Below are 21,806 nucleotides of genomic sequence, written 5' to 3' on the forward strand. Positions count from 1 at the left end.
TCTTTGCATTCTCCTCTAGAATAGATGCTAATTGTGCAAGGCGATACTCTGACCTCTGCAAGGACTTATGTCTCAAATCCAAGATAGATAGATAGATAGATAGATAGATAGATAGATAGATAGATAGATAGATAGATAGATAGACAGATAATAGATAGATGATAGATGGATAGATAGACAGATAAATGATAGAAGATAGACTACTCACAAAGAGGTTTGAAGACGAAGAAATAGGACAGTAAGCATTTGCACACAAACTTTAAAAAATTTTCCAGAGGAAAAATAAAAAAACTACAGACACAGAAAAAGCCCCCTCCTGTTTGGTTAAAAATAAATATAAAATAAAAAGAATAGTAATCATTCCTCCATGAGGCCTTCCCTTTAGCTCAGAACTAGACTGTCTATATTTACACTTGGTGGATCCTTGTCTCCATTTGTAACATTTTATCTAAGTGTAAAGAGGCAAATGAGCCTGATAATAATAGTAATTAATGACCACAAGCAATATAGACAACATTCACTAGGGCTCAGCAAGCAGTTTCCTGCCTTCTTGTCTCTGAAGAACACCTGAGGTCTGTCTACCCTGATGACTCCATGCTCGGCCCCATGGACCAAGGGGATTTGACAGCTGTGCACGCCTGGGGTCACAGCATGCACCGAGCCTCACTGTAGGTTGGTTAAAGGGGTTAGAGAGTTTTTAGTGTAATCCCACCAGGAAAATAACATTTTTGGCTTTTGCCACTTGGTGGGACTTTACAACAGAGAACGACAGTAAGAGGTAAAGTCTGTGGAAGTCTCAAGAGATCATAGCCTCCAATACAAGATTTCTCAACTTCAGCCCTATCGGCATTTTGGGCTGGACAATTCTTTGTCTGGGGGCTCTCCTGTGCATGTAGGAGGTTCAGCATCAGCCCTAGCCTCTGCCCTACCCACTGGATGCCAGTAACAACTCCCCAGTTGTGACAACCAAAAATGTCTCCAGATACTACCAAATATCTCTGCAGTGTGTGTGTGTTTGTATGTGTGCACAAAATCTCCCCAAGAAGCACTGCTCCGGTGGTTGAGAGCAAGGACGCTGGAGTGTGACTGCCTAGATATGAATCTCAGTGCCTATAACCTGTAGGAGCACTGAATGAGTTAATAAATAGAGTCTGACCATATAATTATGCTCCAAACCAGGGCAATTAGAGAGTGAAAGAGGATTCTGATAATAATTTTATAACCTGAGACTGTCTCTGCTAATGGGCACGTGTGGTTGGTTCATAAGGCTCTACTGTGTTGAGCAGCGAGCCTGACCTGGTGTCCGCTCTATGACTATTGTGCTACATGCTTTACATGCAAGAACTTCATTTAATTCCCACCCCCAAAACCTTGTGATGTCGGTATTATTATTACATCCTTTCTAAACATGGAAAGACTAAAGAACTAGAAGCTAAAGTGACTTGCCCAAGGTCACATGGTGAGTTGTATAGCCAGGATTCGTATCCTGGCAGGTGAGTTTCCAAGCCCGTATTCTTAACCATGTGTGCTTGGTGCCCAGGGAAATACAGCGCTACTCAATATCCGTGGGACTCCACATGAACTACTAGCGCTAGGTCACTCGCAGTTTCAACACTAAACCCACTTACAAAGCTGGGATTTCAGGGTTCATTGTGATAAAAAGCAGATACATGAAAATCAATATGCAGTACTCAATCTGCTTCCCAGTTTCGTAGAGCTCAATATGTGCACCATCCTATTAGGAAGTCACTGTGGTTATTTAAGAATGAAACAAAAATTTTATTTTTCAATTCATATTTACTGTTTCCCCTGATGGCTACTAAGCTGTTAGGACATAAAGTCTTATTAAGTCATCTGGACCCAGAGGCTTAACAAATGGAACTGTCGGTGTTTTGTTTTGTTTTTTGGCCTAGGGGTGCCATGAAGGTGATGGAAAGGAGAAAGTTTGGGAACTTCTGCATTCACCCTTTTGCCTTTGGAAGAACCCTGGAGGGTAGTGATGGAGAAGTCCTTCTAGCCCAGAGACCTCACCCTGGTTGTCCATTCTGGGGAAACTTTTCTGTCCAGATGGTACATCTGCCTGGGATAATGGAATCCCCGCCCCCTTCCCGACATACACACAGCTTTTCTTTCCCTCACGCAAAACTATTGTCCTCTGACCCCAATCAGACAATGTCACTTTCCATCTGAGTTCCCTTTATTTCAATCTCTTGCCCCAGTTCAACTGTGTCAGGAAGTAAAGTGGCTGTTTTACAACTTGAACTTAGTCAAGGTTCAAGTTGAGCATCTCCCAATGACATGCAATCTACCCCTCAGGTTAGGGGTCACATTGTCAACTCAGACCCATGCGACATGGTAATAAGCAGACACACAAATGCACCCTTCCCCCCAGAAAGCACTGAGACTGCTACACCGGACCCTTCATAAATACACAGAGACAATCACAAGACAGGATGGGCGAGTGGAAGAGGCCGGGCAGGGTGGCGAAGGGGAGGGGGGCGATGGCTTGGGTGGCGAGGAAGTGGGCAGCATGGCTAGGGCCACAAGCACACTTCACATTCTCCAACCACTTAACTACTGAAACAGAAAACCAGACAGCCTAGGTGTGGTGGGAATAGGTGGGGCAGGGGCAGGGGCCATGGCTCTTTATTACTAACCAGGGGCCTCCTTGGACAAGTCACTTCCTCCTGGGCCTTAATTTCCGCATCTCTAAGGGGGTTTGATTTCCCATTGCTTGTCAAACTGGGGTGCCTGAGGCACATTCCCACCCAGTGTGTGCACCTGAAAGCCTTGGAATGTTCTCCTGGGGCGTCACGTTTACTTAAGATCACTTTTCTTACACGAAGGCATTTTATATCGTTGCTCAGAATGCAAAATTTACATTGCATTTTAATTACAGTAACTAATAATTGATGACACTTCACAGGCAAGTACTGCGTGTCAAGTGTTCTGTTAATCTCTTTATATGAGCCTCATAATTACCCAATGAGATGCCTTATTATTCCCATTTTATAGATTTAAAAACTTGGGGCGCAGGGAGATGAAACAATCCCCCCAAAGTCACATGTTGTTAAGCAATGATAAAAGGTTCTCTCCCTATCGCCCCCCGCCCCCAAATCTAGGTCCCATTGCAGGGTGCTTTGGGATTTATCTCCAGACCTGTGGCGCTTCCCTGGCGAAGCCTGAACAGCGGAGGCCAAAATGATCTCCCAAGTCCCGCTCCGACACTCCTAAAACCAAGTTTAGCCAAATAGGTGGCGTGAAGGCTTCAGCACTGCGGGTGCCACGGGGAGAGGCCCTCGGGGGTTCTGAGGGCCGCCTAGGCGGGGCCTCGCGGGGCCCGGACCTGCCTGCGGGAGCGAGCCCGCTGCCCGGGCGCAGCCGGGCGTTCCCCGCGCGGCCTCCGGGCACTTCCTCGTTCCCGCGCGCCCCGGCTCGGCCCGCTGCGCCCGGCGCCAGCTCCTGGCGGGAGGGGGTCAGAGGGGAGGTGTCGCAACCGCCTCCCTCCCCCTTCCCGGCCTCGGCGCTCAGTCCCCTCCCGGATGAGCGCGCTCGCAGACAGCTGCGGGCCGCCGGCCGCCCGGCATGTCCCCTGACTGCGCGCAGGCCGAGGGCGCCGGGCCCCCGCGCATCCTGGAGCGGGACAACCGAACCCGCTTCTCCTTCTTCTCCGAGGTCAAGGGCGACCACCGGCTGGTGCTGAGCTCCGTGGAGACCGTCGTGCTGGCGCTCATCTTTGCGGTGTCGCTGCTGGGCAATGTGGGCGCCCTGGTGCTGGTGGCGCGCCGACGGCGCCGCGGCGCCACCGCCTGCCTGGTGCTCAACCTTTTCTGCGCCGACCTGCTCTTCACCAGCGCCATCCCGCTCGTGCTGGCCGTGCGCTGGACCGAGGCCTGGCTGCTGGGCCCGGCCGCCTGCCACCTGCTCTTCTACGTGATGAGCCTGAGCGGCAGCGTCACCATCCTCACGCTGGCGGCCGTCAGCCTGGAGCGCGTGGTGTGCATCGTGCGCCTGCAGCGCGGCGTGCGCGGCCCGGGGTGCAGGGCGCGGGCGGCGCTGCTCGCGGCCATCTGGGGCTACTCGGCGCTCGCGGCGCTGCCCCTCTGCGTCTTCTTCCGCGTCGTCCCGCAGCAGCTGCCGGGCTCCCAGCAGGTGAGCGCGCGGGGCGGCCGTCGGGGGGCGGGGGTCCGACGGGGGCGGGCACCTGGGCTGAAGGTTCACCGCGACAGTAAGGGGCCTTGAGTTGCACTTACCCATTGCTTCAGGCGCGGGGAAGTTTAGCTTTTAAATTTCACGACAACCCTGCGATGTGGGCCCCGTAAACGCCCCCAAAATGCTGTCGGTGGAGTCCCCGAAATGCCTGTAAATGGCACTGGCTGTTGCAAAAGTAATGGCATCGCGAGGGCTTCACAGCCAGCCGGACGGGGCTCGGTTCCGAGCGGCTAGCCGCGTCCTGCGCCTTGTGCGCTCTCCGGGCGCGGCAGCCCCGCCGTCGCACCGCCCTTGAGGTGAGGCCGCCGAGGCCGCGATCACCGCGCGGGCGCCCCCTCGGGCCGGGGAGCCGGGCCCCTGCTCGGCAGGCTGGGCGCGGCTGGGCCGGGCCGGGCCCCGCTGGAGGGCCGGCGGGCAGGCGCGTGTGGATGGGCCGGGGGAGGCGGGGACAGAGACCGAGGGGCCCCAGGCCCGCTGCCGCCTCCACCGGGGGGTGATTTTTCCCTCCTGGAGCCTGTTTTCCAACTGCGAGAAGGAAGGATCAGACTAGACCCCGGGACCTTACCCGGGGAGCCTCGGATGATGGCAGGTTTCAGAGTATCTCGGGCACCCCAGATGTTCGCAGGGTCCAGAGGCTGGGCTGATGAGCTGAATCCTGGGCACCCAGGCCGCCGGTGTCACTGGGATGGGGGAGGGGAAGGGAAGGGGGTGCCCACCGCCTGTGGAGGGTTCTGCGGACAGCTCCTGACGTTGGTTCTGGCCCGCCCCGGTCCCGCGCTGCGGAGTCGCGGGCCTGTTGGCGCTGCGGGCTCCCGGGCGCCGCGCTTCACCCGCGCGGCGGGACCTGGGCGGCGCGGGCAGGACCGTGGCCCGCGGCGTGGCCGTCGTCACCGGTGCGCTAGTCCGCTGCGCCCTGCGGGGAGCGTCGGGGAAGGACCCAGGTGTTTGCACCTCCGTCCTGGCTCAGCCTTCCCGCGGGTCTGCTGAGGCTGGGTTCTTGGCCCCTCTGGCCTTGGGGGGAGTGTGGGGCACCCCAGCAAGCCTGACACAAAGCACAGCCCCAAGGAGAGGCATGTGCCGTGATCGGGGGGGGGGGGGGGGGGCGGGAAGGCAGGAAGGCCCGGGTTGGGGTACGCGTGTGCTGAGAAGTCACCTGGGGCGGGGCGAGGGGGGAGCTTGGAGCTCGGAGACGACCGCAGTCTGACCAGGACATGCCTACCCAGGGGTGTCTTCTAGAGCCTGGACACAGGGGTGGGCTTCTCTGGGGGTTACCCCCGACCAGTCTACCAACCGGGGCTTTACTGGGGGTGGGGCAGAAGTCTGCATCCCGTGTAAGCTGAATCTTCTTAACACAAATCAATCCTCCAAGTCTCTTTCCTAATCGTTTCTTTCTCGTGGAGAATAGTTGTGGGGTTTTGCTTGTTTGGTTTGTTTTGTGACTAATGGGCAGGAACTGGCTCAGCCCTGTGGCACTTGATCAAAGAATATGTAAGCCTGTGGCATGTTTCTTCAAGTGGGGGCCAGAAACGGGAGGATTAGCTGGGCTGGTGGGTGCCATTGGCTTAAGAAGACCAAGGACCCTAGCTCAGTGGGCAGGCTTGTCCTTTTTTGCCCAGATACACCTGAGGATCAAGGTGCGTCACACAGATGCCTGTCGCATAAGCGGAAGACGAGGCCTCACCAATTGCATCAGCTTGGAGCCGGGGTTCTGCCATTCGTCTTTTGTTTTTTTAAAGCTATTCTCACTGAGTTACAGTATTTCTGTATTTTTCACAGAACTTGAGAGATTTCTCCCCATTTTTTTTCCTTCAGAAAAAAATGGCACTCAGGGAATTAGGGATCAAAAAGAATATAACTTAAGAGTATCTTATGTTCCCAGATGTGTATCTTGTGCCTCTTCCTTTGACAATTGTTTTAGTACACTCCCACTTAACTGCCAAATAAGGCTTAGAAAATGAGACTCTTGTCACCTCCACGCCAAAAGCCCAGGCTAAAACCGCCTGCCAACGTGGACACTAGCAGTTGTTTGAGCAAGGAGGTCCTCACGCAGATGGGGACCTTCCGTGTCTTTCCACTCTGTGTTTTACCCCTGGTGGGGCACCTGTATGAGGTCAAAGCTTCTACGTTCCGCCTCGGGAATGACCAGAGCTGTATTGCAAGGGGCTCCCATGGAGATCTGTGTCGCGGTGGCCTTCCCTCCGTCCCTCTTAAGCAGAGCACACATACCCCTCTTGTTTTAATTTGGAAACACCTCCTTGGTCTTCAGAGCCTTAGGAGAGGGATTTGGGCAAAGCCACAGGGAGAGAATGGGCCTGCACAGCACCGCTGTAGACTGGGGGCCGGGTGAGTTGGCTACAGGAGCCCTGTTCCTGGAAATTAGTAGAAGTGGGGAGAGGGAGCTTGTAATGAAAATTTGACAGTCCTTTCCAGCTCTCAAACCTCTTTGTCTTTTCCACTTTGTGTTATGCCTCCCCTCCCCCACATACCCACACACCTGCCAGTAAGCCAATTATTAGAAAAAAAACAGGTTCCTCAAAGGCTATAACCTGAGGGTGCAGGAAACATCTCATTTTATAGGTGAGCAAACAGGCTCAGTGGTTTAAGAAATAAGTTGAAAAGAATGAGAAATGGCTGTGGGGAGGAAGTATGACTATTAAAAAAAAGAGAGAGAGACAGAAGGATCTAGTCTAGACTGAATTGAGTCTCATATTAAAATTAGCAAAGGCTTGTTTTCTCAGTCCTCTACTCCCCCCTTCCTGGCTGTAGGTTTGGCCTGTCCCCTCCCACTTGGACACAAAATATGGAGGTTGTGAAATGAGGACATTTTCCTACCCAAACCACAGGCAGAGAGAATGAACTAACCCTGAGCACCAGCTGGCTCTCTAGCCTCAGGGACCACTGGCCAGGGAGCTTTCTGCTTATCTGGACACCCCATCCTCCAACCCCACCAAATCAGGAGCATGGTTCCCTTTGTCCACCTGGGCAGTGGACACTCAGCAGTTCAGAGTGACCAGACTCTCTAAAACTTTCCCTGGAGGGAAGTTGAAATAGTAGGCATTCCAGAAAATGCCGCACAATTTGGTATTATGATGCGGGCTTTGGAGTCAAACGTTCTGAGTTTGAATCCTATCTCTGCCACTTAGGAGCTGTGTGACAGAGGCAAGTGGTCCTGCTCTCTATGCCTCGTCTTCTTCATTTGCAAAATGGGCCTGATAAAAGATATTAACTTTATAGGATTGTCAAGGGGACTAATGTTCAGTGAATGGGCCAACATCTGGCACAGACACAGTTAAGCACTCAAGAATTGCCAGCTATTATTAGTTTCCTTATCTTTGCTTATGAATATTTTAAACATTCTTTAAACAGTGTAATTTTTCTGGTTGCTGTAAAATAATAGACTGCCATTTTAAGAGGGTGGCCACATCCTAGCAACTTAGACATCTCAGCCGGGTCATCTCAGCCTGTACCAACGGGATTCCTGTCTGTGTGTGCCGTGGCCCCGGTGGGACGGTGACCCTCACTGGCAGGTGGAGAGGACTATCCACCCTGGCCAGAATGTGCTGCCCATTTATTCTACAAACATTTACTGAGCACCCCTCTCCCTGCCCTCACCATGAGTCACATGACCAAGACACTGTCATCCTCTTCAAGGAGGTACATTTATTGAGCATGAAGATGGCCCCAGACCCTGGCAGAACTCAGTCCAACAAGTAGGTGTTCTTATGTTTATTTCCTGGAGGAAGAAATGCCTAATGTCATAGAGCAGGCAAAAGATGGAACTGGAATTTAGCATGGGTCAATCTGTTCCTCCTGGTGTCATTTTCATGAGTTCACATTTCCTTAGGAGCCCTTGGTCCCAGTGCCCAAACCCTGCCCTGATTTAATACCAGGCCAGTAATGCCATCGTGTGTCTATTGAGTGTGGGTTGGCTGAGGAGACAAACACAGTTTACTTGCCTTTGTTGACATTAGAGGATGCCCTTAAGATCTAAGACAGTAAGTCCATCTCTTGCATTGATATTTTCTTTCTTTTCTGTTGGGAAGCTGATAAGAGAGGAGATATCCAAGTAGGATTCTCAGTTCCTTAAAATGACCTTGAAGTCTTCCATTTTTTTGTTTGAAGAGGTGGGAAAGGAAGAATGAATTACAGAGGAATCCCCAGGGGTGCTCCAGAGGAATCTTTAGAGCCCTAGCCAACTAGCTCAGCTGGTTGGAGCGTAGTCCTGTATGCCAGGGTTGCAGGATCGATCCCCAGTCAGGGCGCATGCGAGAATCAACCAATGAATGCGTAGGCAAGTAGAACAACAAGTTGATGTTTCTCTCTCACCCCTTCCCCCGCCCTTCTCAAAATCCATTAAAAAATATATTTTTAAAAAACGATCAGAAGAATCATTAGAGAAACTGACAGGAAACAGCTGGAATCTGGTGACATTTGCCTGTGAGTCGACCAGTGCGGGGAGAGGACAGCATTTGAACAGTGCCTGTCGAAAGAGGCCCCTGTCCACAGGGGAGCTGTCTTAGAAAAGAACGATACCTTGCAGAGTGTGAAGATGAGAGGCAGCGAGCCAAGTAAGGATGTGGGGGACTGAAGGAACACTGCAGGCACAGGAAATAGCCCACAAGTCAGCAAGAGGTTGTGCTAGAAGGTTTGGCAGAGGCCAGCTGGCGAAGGGCCAGGTACAACCCTTTAGGGGTGGTCTGGGAGAGGTGGGCCTGATAGCTACTAGGTGGAACTTAGAGGTTCCCTCTGCGTGGGGAAGGAGAAGGCAGAGGCAGAAGGCTAGTACTCAGGTTTCTGGCAGCTTGGGAGAATGGCAGCTCCATGCCCTGTGTCAGTGACTGCAGGAGGCAGAACCTTTTGGGAATGGGCATGGGAGTCTTGACATGCTTGTGAGGAATCCTGAATAAATGTCCACAGGGCAGTGGGGTGAATCTGGGGTTCGGGAGAAGACTGGGCTGAAAAGAGTAGATTTTAGCATGATCTGCAAAAAGAAGCCATGGAAATGAACCAGAGTGCCAGGGAGGAGTATAGGGTTGGGCTGGGGAAGATAGAAGTCACATTTAACCATGTTGTGCATGGTCTCCTGCCTTCATCTCTCCTGGTCCTGGCACCGAGCTCTGGCTTCTCCATTCCCCTGGCTAAAGCCCCATCCTTTCAGACACAGCTGACACAAACCCTCTAGGATTCAGCCTAACCAGGTGACTCCACTCTCCCTGTCACCTGTAGATCTCTGGGTGCTTCCAGCTCACTGCCCTGCATTGGAGTTTCCTAGAGCCTCTCCTTCCACAGCTGCATGATAGCCTTCTTGAGGGCAGAGACCAAGCCCATGGTCTCTGTGCCTCACCGTGGCTCAGCCACCATGGCTCGAGCAATAAGTGGTTGAACAAACGAATTAGAGGACACTGCTGTTGACTCAGCCAGCTTTACTTCTGTAGCTCAGAAACAAAGCAGGCCCAGCACTTTGGGTTTTCAAATTCCCTTTTTAAAATCAGGAGGCATTTCAAATGTGAAGAGAATATTGTAACACTCACGCCCCCACCTCCCGGATTGGACTCACTGCCAAGCTCCTGTAAGTCACAGCCTGGGAAAGAATGCCTAGAATCGAAAGAGTTAAGTCAAATAGATTTGTCCACAGAAACAACATTGTAGCACCAAGTTAGATCTCTGACTGTGGGCCTGGTGCTTTTTTTTCTTTCCATTTTTTAAAAGAAAATAAACACTGCAATTATCCAAGGATGCCATATAAATCTTTCTAAAGGGCATGTAAATCAGTCATTTAGTCCACATAGGCCAGCCACACTGCCTCTTAGTTCATGCATGGGATGCTGTGCAGTTCTTATCTCACTTCCCCATCACCCTCGGTGCTTGGAGTGCATGCCACAAATCAAAGGAAAGAGCATCTTCGTCAGAGGCATGGAATTTAAGAGGCTTCCTGGGACAGGTTCATGGTCTTTGCTGAAAAAGGAGCTGGTTAGTTTTGCCAAACTATCATGGTCATCTATGTTTCATCATCATTTCTCTTAAGAATTAACTTTTATTGCCATTTTTTGCTCTTGTAAAAATAATACAGATTATAGAAAGTTTAGATAACTCAGATAAGCCAAAAGAATAAAAATAGCTTAAGAGTCCCACCTAGAGACAGGCACTGTTCAGTTTATCCTTCCAGTCTTCTGTGTGTGTGTGTGTGTGTACGTGTAGCTACGTGCATAGGTACACACCTGTTCATTTACATCTACACATTTCCTTCCACAACACTGGGCTAATCCAGGCGTATTGTTTAGGGATCTCTTTTTGTGCCCTGATGTAGGGAGAACACCTTGCTCTGTCAATACACCTTCTCCTACAAAAGCATGTTAAGCCTGGAGAGATTTTGGCAGACATCCTGGAGAAGGCTTTTGGAAAGAGTTGGGACCCCTTGGGAATTTTAAGCAATGGTACCAGGATCATCTGTTTTTCTGTCCTCTATGCACGTGTACTGAAATTAGAGATCAAGTCACACTCAGGGCTGGAATCTGTTTTTTTTCCGATTTCTGCTTCAGCATATCTGTCAGCACATGTTGCCCACCAACGTAATAGAACGAGGGGCCCATGATGGGCAGGGGGCTGAGTCCAAGCACAGGCTGTGTGGATTATCTAAAGAGCTGTGGACACCCTCTGCCAATATTCAGAGATCCTTGAGTCACAAGCTTCTTTTCAGTCACCAAAATGTAGAAAGATCCAGTAAACTTTCTCCAGTCAGGCGTGGACAGTGGGGGTGGGGATGGAGGAACAAGTTTTTGAAATGCCCAGTGCATTTGTGAGCCATTCCAACAAAATAGGAAAAGGAAGCAGCATTCTCAGCTCCCCACCCTTTCAAGGTACAAATATAATTAAATCTTTTTTCTCTGCTTGACTTGCCTTCGTGTTTTCTTGGTAGCATTGGCAGGGAGAATGGCACCAGGTGTTAGATCAGTGGGGTCAGACTGGACCTTGTTTCAGCAACCTTGGTACTTGAGTTCTGGCTAAGAAAGAATTCAGAGCCAAGACTCAAACTATAAGAGAAAGTTTATTTGGAAAGTTACAGACACAGAGGAAGTGATCAGTAGAAGAAACGGACTTAGGAAACAAGTTACAGAGGCCCTTGGAGCTAAGGAGAAAGAGAGAAGCAAGGAAAATGTGCCTGGAGGAGCAAGAGGGGGAAGGGAAAGGTGCGGGGGTGCTTCTGGGAGGGAGAGCACACCGGGTCCTCCGTCTTGAGAGTCTTTATCTGGACGTCTCAAAGAATCCCAATAGAAGATTCATCAGCTTTCCAGATATGTCCTTTCAGGGTCATGTTCTCCACATGACTAGCAATATGCCAGGGGAGGAAAGGTCAGGGGAGGGTCTGAACTGCATGACCATCGATATACTAGGGGAGGAAAGGTTACCCTGGGGCTGAGGTCATTGTTTTCCCAACTTTGCTCTTTGTTAGGCACCTGGGGCTCTCTACCCTGGTGACCTTCTGTACCTGGCCCTTTGTACTTGTTCTGCTTATATCTAACTGCCTACCCCAGTAGGTCTTAGCTCTTTTGGGAAAATGTTATATGATTAAAAAACACTACATCATCAGTGTTATAAACTATTATTTTAGGAGGATGTTTCTAAGCCTTAGTTTTCTTCTCTCTGTAATGGGAAAAATAGAAATGCATTTCAATAAGGTTGTTGTGAAGATTCAATGAGATAATGTATGTCAAGTGCTGCCTCCCACAGCTAAGTGCTTTGTTAGTACTGAATAGGAGAAGAAGGGACTGTTTGACTGTATTTTGAGTTTGGCCACCTAATTATGATACATGGTGAGAAATTATAAAAATTTTTTGCCTTTGCCTAGTATAGCATTCAATAAATATTGAATGAATGAATGAATGAATGAATGAATGAATGGTGCTATGGATGATAATATTTCTTCTGGACATTGGTTAAGATGCTTGTTCACCAAAAATCAATAATGTGGCCTTTTTACACAAATGTGCTCTTAAAAATGTATTCTACATGCCTGGAAGGGTAACTTGTTTTCTAAACAATTTTGTTCCTATAAGTCAAGCAGGCACAGAACATTTGTGTTTGGGAGGAGGAATGGAGGAATAGATAGACAGATAGACAGACAGATAGATAGGACTCTTCATTGACCTATTTTTTTGTTTGCAGCATCTATTATTATTATTATTATTATTATTATTATTATTATTATTATGAGATTCCCTGGAGAATGGAAATAATAATTATGCAGCATCTCTTAATTATTAAATAGTGTTGCAGCATCTCTTAATAACTCTTCAGTGATGTCCCCACTGTTTTGAGGTTTGTATTAGTGCCAAATATTTGAATTCAACACAGTAGAGTGGCAGCAGAAAAGTCACAAACCTGCAGGCTCTTTGGCCACATTCCAGTGGTTTCACCACTTGAACTGATAAAGGCTTGTGCTTGCGTCTTACTCTGGGCTGCAGAGTGCTCCTCTGGGGGAAAGGTACGCAGGTTCAGAGCTCCCGAGTCTGGGTACCAGCATTGCCTTGAAGTAAGCCATGCCCTTCTCTGATGCAGAGTGACACTTTGTAGACGTTTGAACATCCCCAAACGAACACTTAATGCCTTAACATGGACCCTGTTGCCTTGTTCCTGTTTTGGCATGCTTGTGTGTAACATGTCACTTCCAGTCTACAGAACCTCAGGGATCAGTTTTTTGCCTGTAAAATGAAGGACTCGGAAGAAAAGGCTCAAAGGCTCTTTGCAGCTCATTTCAGTTCTTACCGGCCTGTGGCCTTGAGGCCCGGTTGTCTCCCCTGGAGAATGGGAATAATAATTGTGGTTATTCTGCGGTCAGAGGCAAATGATTTGTAAGTGGGGTTGAGTGGGCAGTGAAAGGGGCTCTGGGACTTCTTGCCAGTTGTGGAGTAGTGTAACTAATACAACAGTGTCACAGTGCCAGGTAGCCCCCAACTGGAACTGAGGTAAAGGCCGAATAAGAATCCAGCATTTACATGACTTTCTCTTCTTTTTTGTGACTAGGAAATTCTGATTTGCACACTGGTTTGGCCCAGCATTGCCGGAGAAATCTCCTGGGATGTTTCATTTGTTACTCTGAACTTCTTGGTGCCAGGACTGCTCATTGTGATCAGTTACTCCAAAATTTTACAGGTACGTTTGCTTCCAGACCGAAGCTGAACTTCACTCAGGTTCCGGGTACTTGAGGAATCTTAGCATTTCCTGGTCAGAAGTTACCTTTGTGTTCACTCCATTTCAATTCTGGTTCACTGCCCAGGTCTATCCCCTCTGCAAAAAGGAAATTATACCCTTATGATTATTATTATTTTTCACTAATCACCAAATACAAGTGTATTACAAAACACTAAAGAAATATAGAATGCAGAACACAGAAACTGAAGATCTATTCTGCCGCCATTGTTAACAAATCATTGTATTTTTTTCAGTTTATTTTTCTCATAAATTTACCTATATACATGCTTTCATGCTATATATATATCTGATAAACTATGTAAAATGATCAAATATCAGCTATTTGTCATGGCCGAACTAATTTTTTTTCAGATTTGAGATAATACTATCTATTTTTTAACTTCCTTTTTTCGCTTAACACTGTATCGTAACCCTTCATATCAGTTCCTTTATCTCCACCTCCGTATTTCTAATGGTTTGATGATCTTCTGTCATATAGCTGTGACATAATTTACTTTGTGGGCTTTTGGATTGTGTCCCTTGTTTCCCTACCACACACAGCAATGTCATGAGAGAATACACACTTCTGAAACTTTTTATTAAAGTATAATCTACACACAGAAAAGCACACCCAGCATACACGCACAGCTGGCAAACTGACCACAGCTCCCAGGAACAGCACCGCAAACAGAGCCTTACCCGAGGCTTCCACCAGTCGCCTTCCACTGGCTGCCCCCTCCATGTCCCGGAAACGTGCCTTTCAGAAGCAGGCTGAAACAGCCATGGTCTCTACCTTTGGAGCAAGCATGTACAGGGACATAAAAAAGACCTGCCAGCCTGTTTCTTACCTCTGAAGGCAGCCTGTTTACACATACGGTGCTGGCTCAGGCAAATAGCATGTATGTGTGTTCATGCTTGTTTGAGAAGGTCTAATGCAAAGCCTTTGAGTCCTCTCAGAGGTTTACAGTTGTTGAATCTTGGTTTTATAGCATATTATGGGTCATCTGGCAAACAGGGATATTGAAGTGGGGCCCTGTAGGTCCTGCTTGCTGTCTGGCCACTTTTATGGCCCTTTCTTTGTAGCTGAATATCTGTCACCTTCTTAGATGCTCAAAACCCAAAGCCAGGCCCACCTCCATCAAGGGCTGCTAATCCCTGGGTCCTGTGGGAAATGGCCTCCTCATGTTATTCCCTAGACTCTCCTCCATCAGTTGACTTCTGACTCTCCTTTAAGTGACCCCTCCCTTGCCCCCAACCTGGGACTTTTAAGGGTTTGAGGCCAGTTCAGGCCTAGACTTAGGTCTGTAAAGTGCCTGCAATAGGGCCTGGCATGTGTAAGTGCTATGTGAGTGTTAGCTGTTATCATTATGTTAAAAGAAAAGAAGTGAGGGGAAAAGAAAGGAAAATGTAGAATGTCCAGAGATGTAGAAATGTAGAAATAATCTAAAAAATATTTAACAAATATTTATGTAGTGTTTACAGTGTGTTAGGAACTAACTCATTTAATCCTACTAAGAATGACAGTTACAGAGAGGTTAAGTAACTTGCCCAAGGTCACACAGCTCATAAGCAGCAGTATCAAAATTTAAACCCAGAGTTCCTTAGAAGCCAAGAGGGCTCTGGTCTTCTCCTTTCACTTATGTCTCATACTTCTCAGCTGCCTGCTGAGAGAGGACTGACTTATTCTATGGAAAGGTTTCCCACCAACCCCCAGAGCCCTGATGAGCTCGGGGAAGTGTAAAGAAAGTGATGGGAGCTGTCCTGGGGTCTACGATAGCAAGAACCAAAGGCCGGCCATGGGTTTATGTGCAGAATATCTGGGGAGTGATGAATTGGGTAAGAGGACGCCTCCTTAAGGCTCTGTATGATTTGGCCCCTACCTGCCTCTCTCACCTCATCTCTTCCCCTCACTTGTGTCCATGTTGGTTCGGTGCTGTTCCTTACACATGTCAACACTGCTGCCTTAGGGCCTTTGCACCTGCCATTTTCTCTCCTAGATCTCTGTTCCCCAAATTCCTCTGTGAGCCAATTCTCCCCTTAATTTAGGTCTCTATTCAAAAAGGTGTTCCCCAGAGAGACTCCTCACAATTCTCTAGTTCTCTTTATATACTCCTGTCGTATTTCACTTATGTGGATTTATTTGTATATCATCCGTCTTTCCCATTAGAATGCAAGCTCCATGAAGGCAGAGACTTTGTTTACTGTTACAGCCCGGTGCCTAGAACAGGGGTCTGGCTTATGCATTGTGAGTGCTCAGCAAACACTCATTGAAAGAGTAAGGCACTGAAAAGCCAACAGTGCCTTCTCCTCTTGGGGAGAGGGAAAATCACTGGACAGAGTCGTAAGATTTGGCTTCTGGCCCAAGCTTTATTACTGTGTGACCTTAGGCAAGTCACTTAACTAATATAAGCCTCAGTTTTCTCTGGAGCTAAATGAGCCTCAGTGGTTGTTTAACACAACAAAATGAGAGTGCAGATATGATAATATTTTGAAAATCACAACATTAATGCAAATATAAAACTTAAAAAAAAAATTACTCTCCACTCACTAGCAAAACTGTTGCCCATTTCTTGGGAGGACTATAACATTTGTCCTCACCTTGCACCTATGGGTTTGCCAGGCTGGTAACGTGGCAGCAGGTAAGTTGCTGACAGGTGGATGGAGGGTCTGGGCAGGCCCTCCCAGTGTGCGTCTCTCTCCCTCGGGATATTCATTCAGACTCAGACAGACACTGAATCAGCTTTTCTCCTGTTTTTCTGTCAAGAGCATAATTCTGTAAAATCAGTTGAATGTCAGTGTTAATTAGCCATATCCATAGAGACACAATTAGCAAATCATTCGAAACCATGGGACACAAAGCTACACCATCTACCCCTTTCTCACCAACCCTACCTTTCATCTGTACTACTGTCTCAAACTCAGGTTCCATCTCTAGCCCTGAGAAGTGCCTCTTACAAATCACCCTGATCTTTTATTCCTCTAAAACAGTCCCCCTAAAGCTTTCTCTAGAACTCCACGGTTTGTTAGATATTAGAAAGGGTTCCATGATCAAATGAGTTTGGGAAATGCTAGGTTAATCAAAGTTAAATGGATTTCTTTGCTGCAGGACTTCTCAGAGCCTTTATTATGTGAATGTACTTTGGGGATCTCCAACACAGGAAGAGAGTAGGCAGCATTGCTAAATCTGACAACAGGACTCTCTATTGCCCACAGAGCATCTCTCTGGACTGGAGCTCCATGAATCTCTTATGGGAAACTGCTTCAAAGTCCCCACCCTACTTGCTGGTTCTGCCCTGGTCGGGGATTGAGAGCCGACAGACGTCACCTGGGCTCTTCCCTTCAGGGGCCACTTCAAGTGCTCAGGGCAGTGGCCTTATCTGCCCTTCTGCCTTCCCTGCTTCCTTTTTACTCATGACTCAGCCATGCTATACATCTTCAGTGGCTTTTTCCAATCAACAGTTTCCCAGGGAATAGTCTCCCAGCCACTCCCAAGTACCTTCGATCAGGCTGTCAATGTTAGCTGTTGGGGCTTGGTTTATATTGTCACCTAGCAACCACTGCCACAAGATGCAATGCTTCTACCCTTTGTGGCAGTCTGTATGTTTCTTACTTGTTTTCCCATTCCCTACTGCGCCCTAGACTGGAAGTGCAGGGTGGGCAGGGCACCCTTACTTTTTGCTGTATATCCAGCACCTATAAGAGTGCTTGGCACATAGTAGGGGCTTAATAAATATTTATTGCATGGGAGTGAGTCTGTGGCTTAAAGTTGGAAAATGCTTTTCTATCGCAGAGCTTAACTGAGAAACAAAATGTGTTTCTGCTAAGCGTGAAGGTGTTAGGTAGTGAGCATGCAGCCCTTTCTCCAAGCCCGACTGACCCTCACTTCCCAGCTTTGAGGCCTGTTTGTGAATGATGGAAAGGGAAGTGGGTCTTCTGGAGAGATGGAGGCTATTGTCTGATGATTCTAATCAGGCAGTTGCTGATTGACCAAGCAGCCCCCAAGGAGACCCAGTGCCCAGGGACTTGGCTGAGTCAGTGGGGAGCAACCTCTCCCCGCACCCACCTGTCAACAACCATGGGCTGGTGGCACAGAGTGGCAAAGGGTGTAAGGCGGAGAGAAGGTTCCTTCATGGCTTTCAGATGAAGGCAAAATTCTTGAACAGTTTAAAAAGTGACTCCTCAAAGGTCTGGGGGAAACCTCAAGCCTGTTGTCGTAGATCAACAGTTCTCATGCTTTAGCGGGCGAGACTCACCTGGGGAGTTTATGAAAAGTGCAGATTTCTGAGCCCCATTCCGACCCACAGAATCAGAATGGCTGAGGGTGGGCCCAAGCAGGTGCATTTTATCAAGTGCAGGTGACTAATGCAGGTGGCTGTGGACCACATTCCCGGAGCGCTGTCCTCTCTCCTTGCAGTTTACCCAGTAAAGAACTCAGGTGCCTTGCCTGAGGTACACCAGCCCCACCTCCCACTTGACGGAGAGGCTTTGCTCAAGTTACTTCATTTCTCAGAGCCTCTGTCTCTTGTCTTCGAATGGGGAAATGACAGAACCTACCCCATAGGCTTGTTTTAAGTATTAAAATTAATCCTCAGAAGTTAATTGAGCATTTAGTTTAAAAGCACATCAAGCAAGCATTCTGCCCAATGCCAGGGACATTTAAGGCCCTAGTCTTGTCATTTAGTGTGGGGAGGGGAAGAGGAGAGGAGCCACATTTCATTATAATGGGCCCATTTTCCTTCTCAGTCCCTGAAAGTTGCTGGAACTATGGACAGAAGGAAATAGTAGCAGCAGTCAGTGCTATAAAAAGACCCAACCACTTATCCACTTGGCTCATGAGTCAGCCCAATTTGTGTGTTTGCTCACAGTCACTGTCAGGCACAGAAGCCACAGGGCAGCCCAGCACCCGGGGAGCTGGGGTGCAGAGCTAAGAATGACGCTTCAGCGTCTATCACACAGTATATGTGGCGAGTGTCATGTAACTACCTGAAAAGAAGCACTGCAGGATGCCAAGCAGAAAGTGAACCAGGAAGCCTTCCTTCTCACAGTTCCTGGCATTATAGGCTGGGCAGAGGCTTTCCATTGATAGAGACAGTAGAGGGTAGGAAGGAACTAGTTTAAGACTAAGAGTATGGGCTGGAGTCAGACTGCCCAAGGTTTGAAGCTCAGCTCTGCAACTGCTGGGTACTGTTGGGCAAGTTGCTTAGCCTCTTTTGAGCCTCAGTTTCTTCATCTGTAAAATGAGGATCTTCAAAGTACATATGTCGCAGAATTGTGGGGAGAATTTAAAGAGATAAATCAAGTGATATGTATAGGGCCTGGCACATAAGTTTTCAATAAATATGAACTTTCATCAACATCATTCATTCAAAAAAAATTTATAACACTGTACCAGGGACTCCTTCCTTCTTGGCAGGGCATTACGGGCAGCACAAGCAATGAGGCTGCTTTTGGAATCATTCCTTATGTGCCCACCAGGCTGCACTTAGGACTAGAGTGACACCCCTACTCAGAGGTGGTGGCATTTCCCCTGCAGGCTGCCCACCTACCAACCTGCCCAGCTGTTATTCTCCCAGATCTATTGGCCAAGGTAGTCTCAGATTAACTAGCTTTCACCTGAACCATGTTCTAACTTTGATTCTACACAGCAGCTTCCAGACTTGGATGTGCCAACCTGACCTCAAGCATGTGAGTCTGAGATGGTGGGTTATATCTCCTGAGCAGCCCCACCCTGCAGAACAAGCAGTGGCAGGGAGGGCTGAAGAGGATGGCAGCCCCTCTGGAGCCTTTTATGATGTGGCTCATCTTTAGCTCAACTAAGCTGGGTTTGCACAGATGGGGGCTTTGACCATGGAGAGCCAGTGGAGTAACCTTCAGCAAGTTACTCAAATTGCCTGTGATTCAATAGCCTCATCTCCAAAGTGAGAATAATAATAGTACCAATCTAAAGAGTAGCTATAAAAATGAAATGTGATAATTTATCAAAATAAATGGTAGCCCAGTGCCTGGCACATGGAGCCCTCCTTAGAGCCCAGTGATCCTGATTCCTACTGTTGTTGGGGAGTAGGTGGGAAAGAAAGGGCTCAGTTCACTCAGCATCTGTTCCCTGGTCTCCATCACCAAGAGGTGGGCCTAAGCTACGGCACAGAAGCAAGCAAGCAATTGCATTTAATCATAATTAAACAGCTATCCTCTAATTAACTAGTGAGAAGTATTCTAAGGAGACTATTTTAAGCCGTTGTGATCTTGGAGTTAAACTTGCCCAAACTGTGAATTGTGCTAATTGCTTTCAAATTTCCTCCTCTCTTGAGATTCAAGAATCTTAGGGGATGGGCCTAGGGAGGCCAGCTAATGAGATTTGTGGCCATTAAAGTCTCCAAACATGTAAGCACCCACTGTGTGGCTACGGCAGAAGGACACAGGGCCAGACTAAACAAATGGGAGTTAGCGAGGATCGTAAATGTAACCGAGACATTCTGAATATGATCCCTTCCCTGGGGACAGTGGTCACAGGCTGGAACAAAGCATGTCAGGCTAACATGTACAGTGCCCCACCCATCACACCAGTTTGTGCACCAGTTTGTCCCCTATTCGCCATCACAAAACTTCGTCCCTCGCGCCTCCCAAAACTGGGTACTATTGAAGCTGAGCAAGTGATAGGGGACAGTGGCCCTTCTGCCTTCTGGCTGTGCTTAAAGGACGGTTGGAATTAGGCATAAAGGCAGGACACTGTATGTCCTCAGGGCGGCCTGCACCTGAACACCGGACCCTTTCCAGCCCCCAGGGAGTCACACCCACCCAGCCAGCCCGCCACCCTGCGCCTGGGAGTCACACTTAAGCGGAAGCCCCACCTCCTCTCTCACACTCAGCTTCTGAGGGGCTTTTGCTTTCTGAAGTGAACGCTTCAAAGCTAAACTCTCCCTCAGGGGCCTGCTTCCTCACCTGTACAACAAAGGGGTGCACAGGCCTTGCTACTCAAAGGGTGGGTCTCGGACCAGCAGCAGCGGTGCACATGGGAGCTTGTGAGAAATGCCAGTCTCAGCCCCACCCAGACTCCTTCAGCATCATGTTGTTTAAGTTTGTATCTTCAGCACAGTTGGCTTTTATACAATCAATACTTTTTCACAAAAAGACACAACAGGGAAGATGTGTGTCTCAGTCTCTTTGGACTGTCATAACAAAATACCACAGACTGCGTGGCTTATAAACAGTAGAAATTTATTTCTCATAGTTCTGGGGGCTGGAAGTCCAAAATCAGGGCGTCAGCATGGTGGGGTCCTGGTGAGAACCCTCTTCCAGGCTGCAGACTGCTGACTTGGCACTGTGCCTTCACATGGCAGCAGTGCCCAGGAAGCTCTCTCAGGCCTCTTTTCTAATTTAATTTAAAGAATTTTAAAATTACAGTTGATATTCAATATTATATTAGTTTTTCAGGTGTACAGCATAGTGGTTAGACACTTATATAACTTACAAAGTGATCCCCCCGGTAAGCCTAGTACCCACCTGACACATACATAGTTATTACAATATTATTGACTACATCCCCACGACTACCCTGTAACTGCCAATTTGTATTTTTTAATCCCTTCACCTCTTTCTTAAGGGCACTAATCCCACTCAGGAGGGCTTCCTCCCTAACCCGCTCATCTCCCAAAGGCCCCCACCTCCTAACAGCAGCACCTTGGGGGTTAGGTTTTAACAGATGACCTTGGGGGAAGGACACATTCAGACCAAAGCATGTGCTCCTGTTCTCTGACCCCTCTCCTACACCGTCCGAGTCAGGCCTTTCGCTTCTACATGTGGCTGGTTTGCTTCTGCCTTGTTTCTCAGGGGTCCACCCAGGCGCCCTGTTTCTTCAGCGCCCTGAGGGCTGGACCAACCTCTAAAAGGGGGGCTCTCTCTGCCCAAAGCAGTCCCAGCGCAGCGGGGGCAGCAGATTCCAACTCTGCTGCTCCTGAGTCAAAACTCCCTGGCGCCCCGCAGTAAACCGTGGCTCCGGCCGCGTTGTGTCCCCGCAGATCACCAAGGCGTCCCGGAGGAGGCTGACGGTGAGCCTGGCCTACTCGGAGAGCCACCAGGTCCGCGTGTCCCAGCAGGACTTCCGACTCTTCCGCACCCTCTTCCTGCTCATGATCTCCTTCTTCATCATGTGGAGCCCCATCATCATCACCATCCTGCTCATCCTGATCCAGAGCTTCAAGCAGGACCTGGTCATCTGGCCGTCCCTCTTCTTCTGGGTGGTGGCCTTCACCTTCGCCAACTCGGCCCTGAACCCCATTCTCTACAACATGTCCCTGTTCAGGAATGAATGGAGGAAAATTTTTCGCCGCGTCTTCTTCCAGGACAAGGGAGCCATGTTCACAGACACGTCTCTCCGAAGAAACGACCTGTCTGTCATCTCCACGTGA

General features: G+C 48.7%; 1 protein-coding gene across 1 annotated transcript; it reads left to right on the plus strand.

Moving 5' to 3' along the window:
- The first annotated feature begins 3,585 nt into the window (after positions 1-3,585).
- On the plus strand, positions 3,586-21,806 carry FFAR4 (free fatty acid receptor 4). The gene is made up of 3 exons (XM_087824148.1): positions 3,586-4,152; positions 13,234-13,362; positions 21,417-21,806. Exons 1-3 carry the CDS (start codon positions 3,586-3,588, stop codon positions 21,804-21,806), a joined length of 1,086 nt encoding a protein of 361 aa, XP_087680274.1.

Source organism: Miniopterus natalensis, chromosome 14, assembly GCF_054644295.1.
Source record: "Miniopterus natalensis isolate mMinNat1 chromosome 14, mMinNat1.hap1, whole genome shotgun sequence".
Taxonomy (NCBI): domain Eukaryota; kingdom Metazoa; phylum Chordata; class Mammalia; order Chiroptera; family Miniopteridae; genus Miniopterus; species Miniopterus natalensis.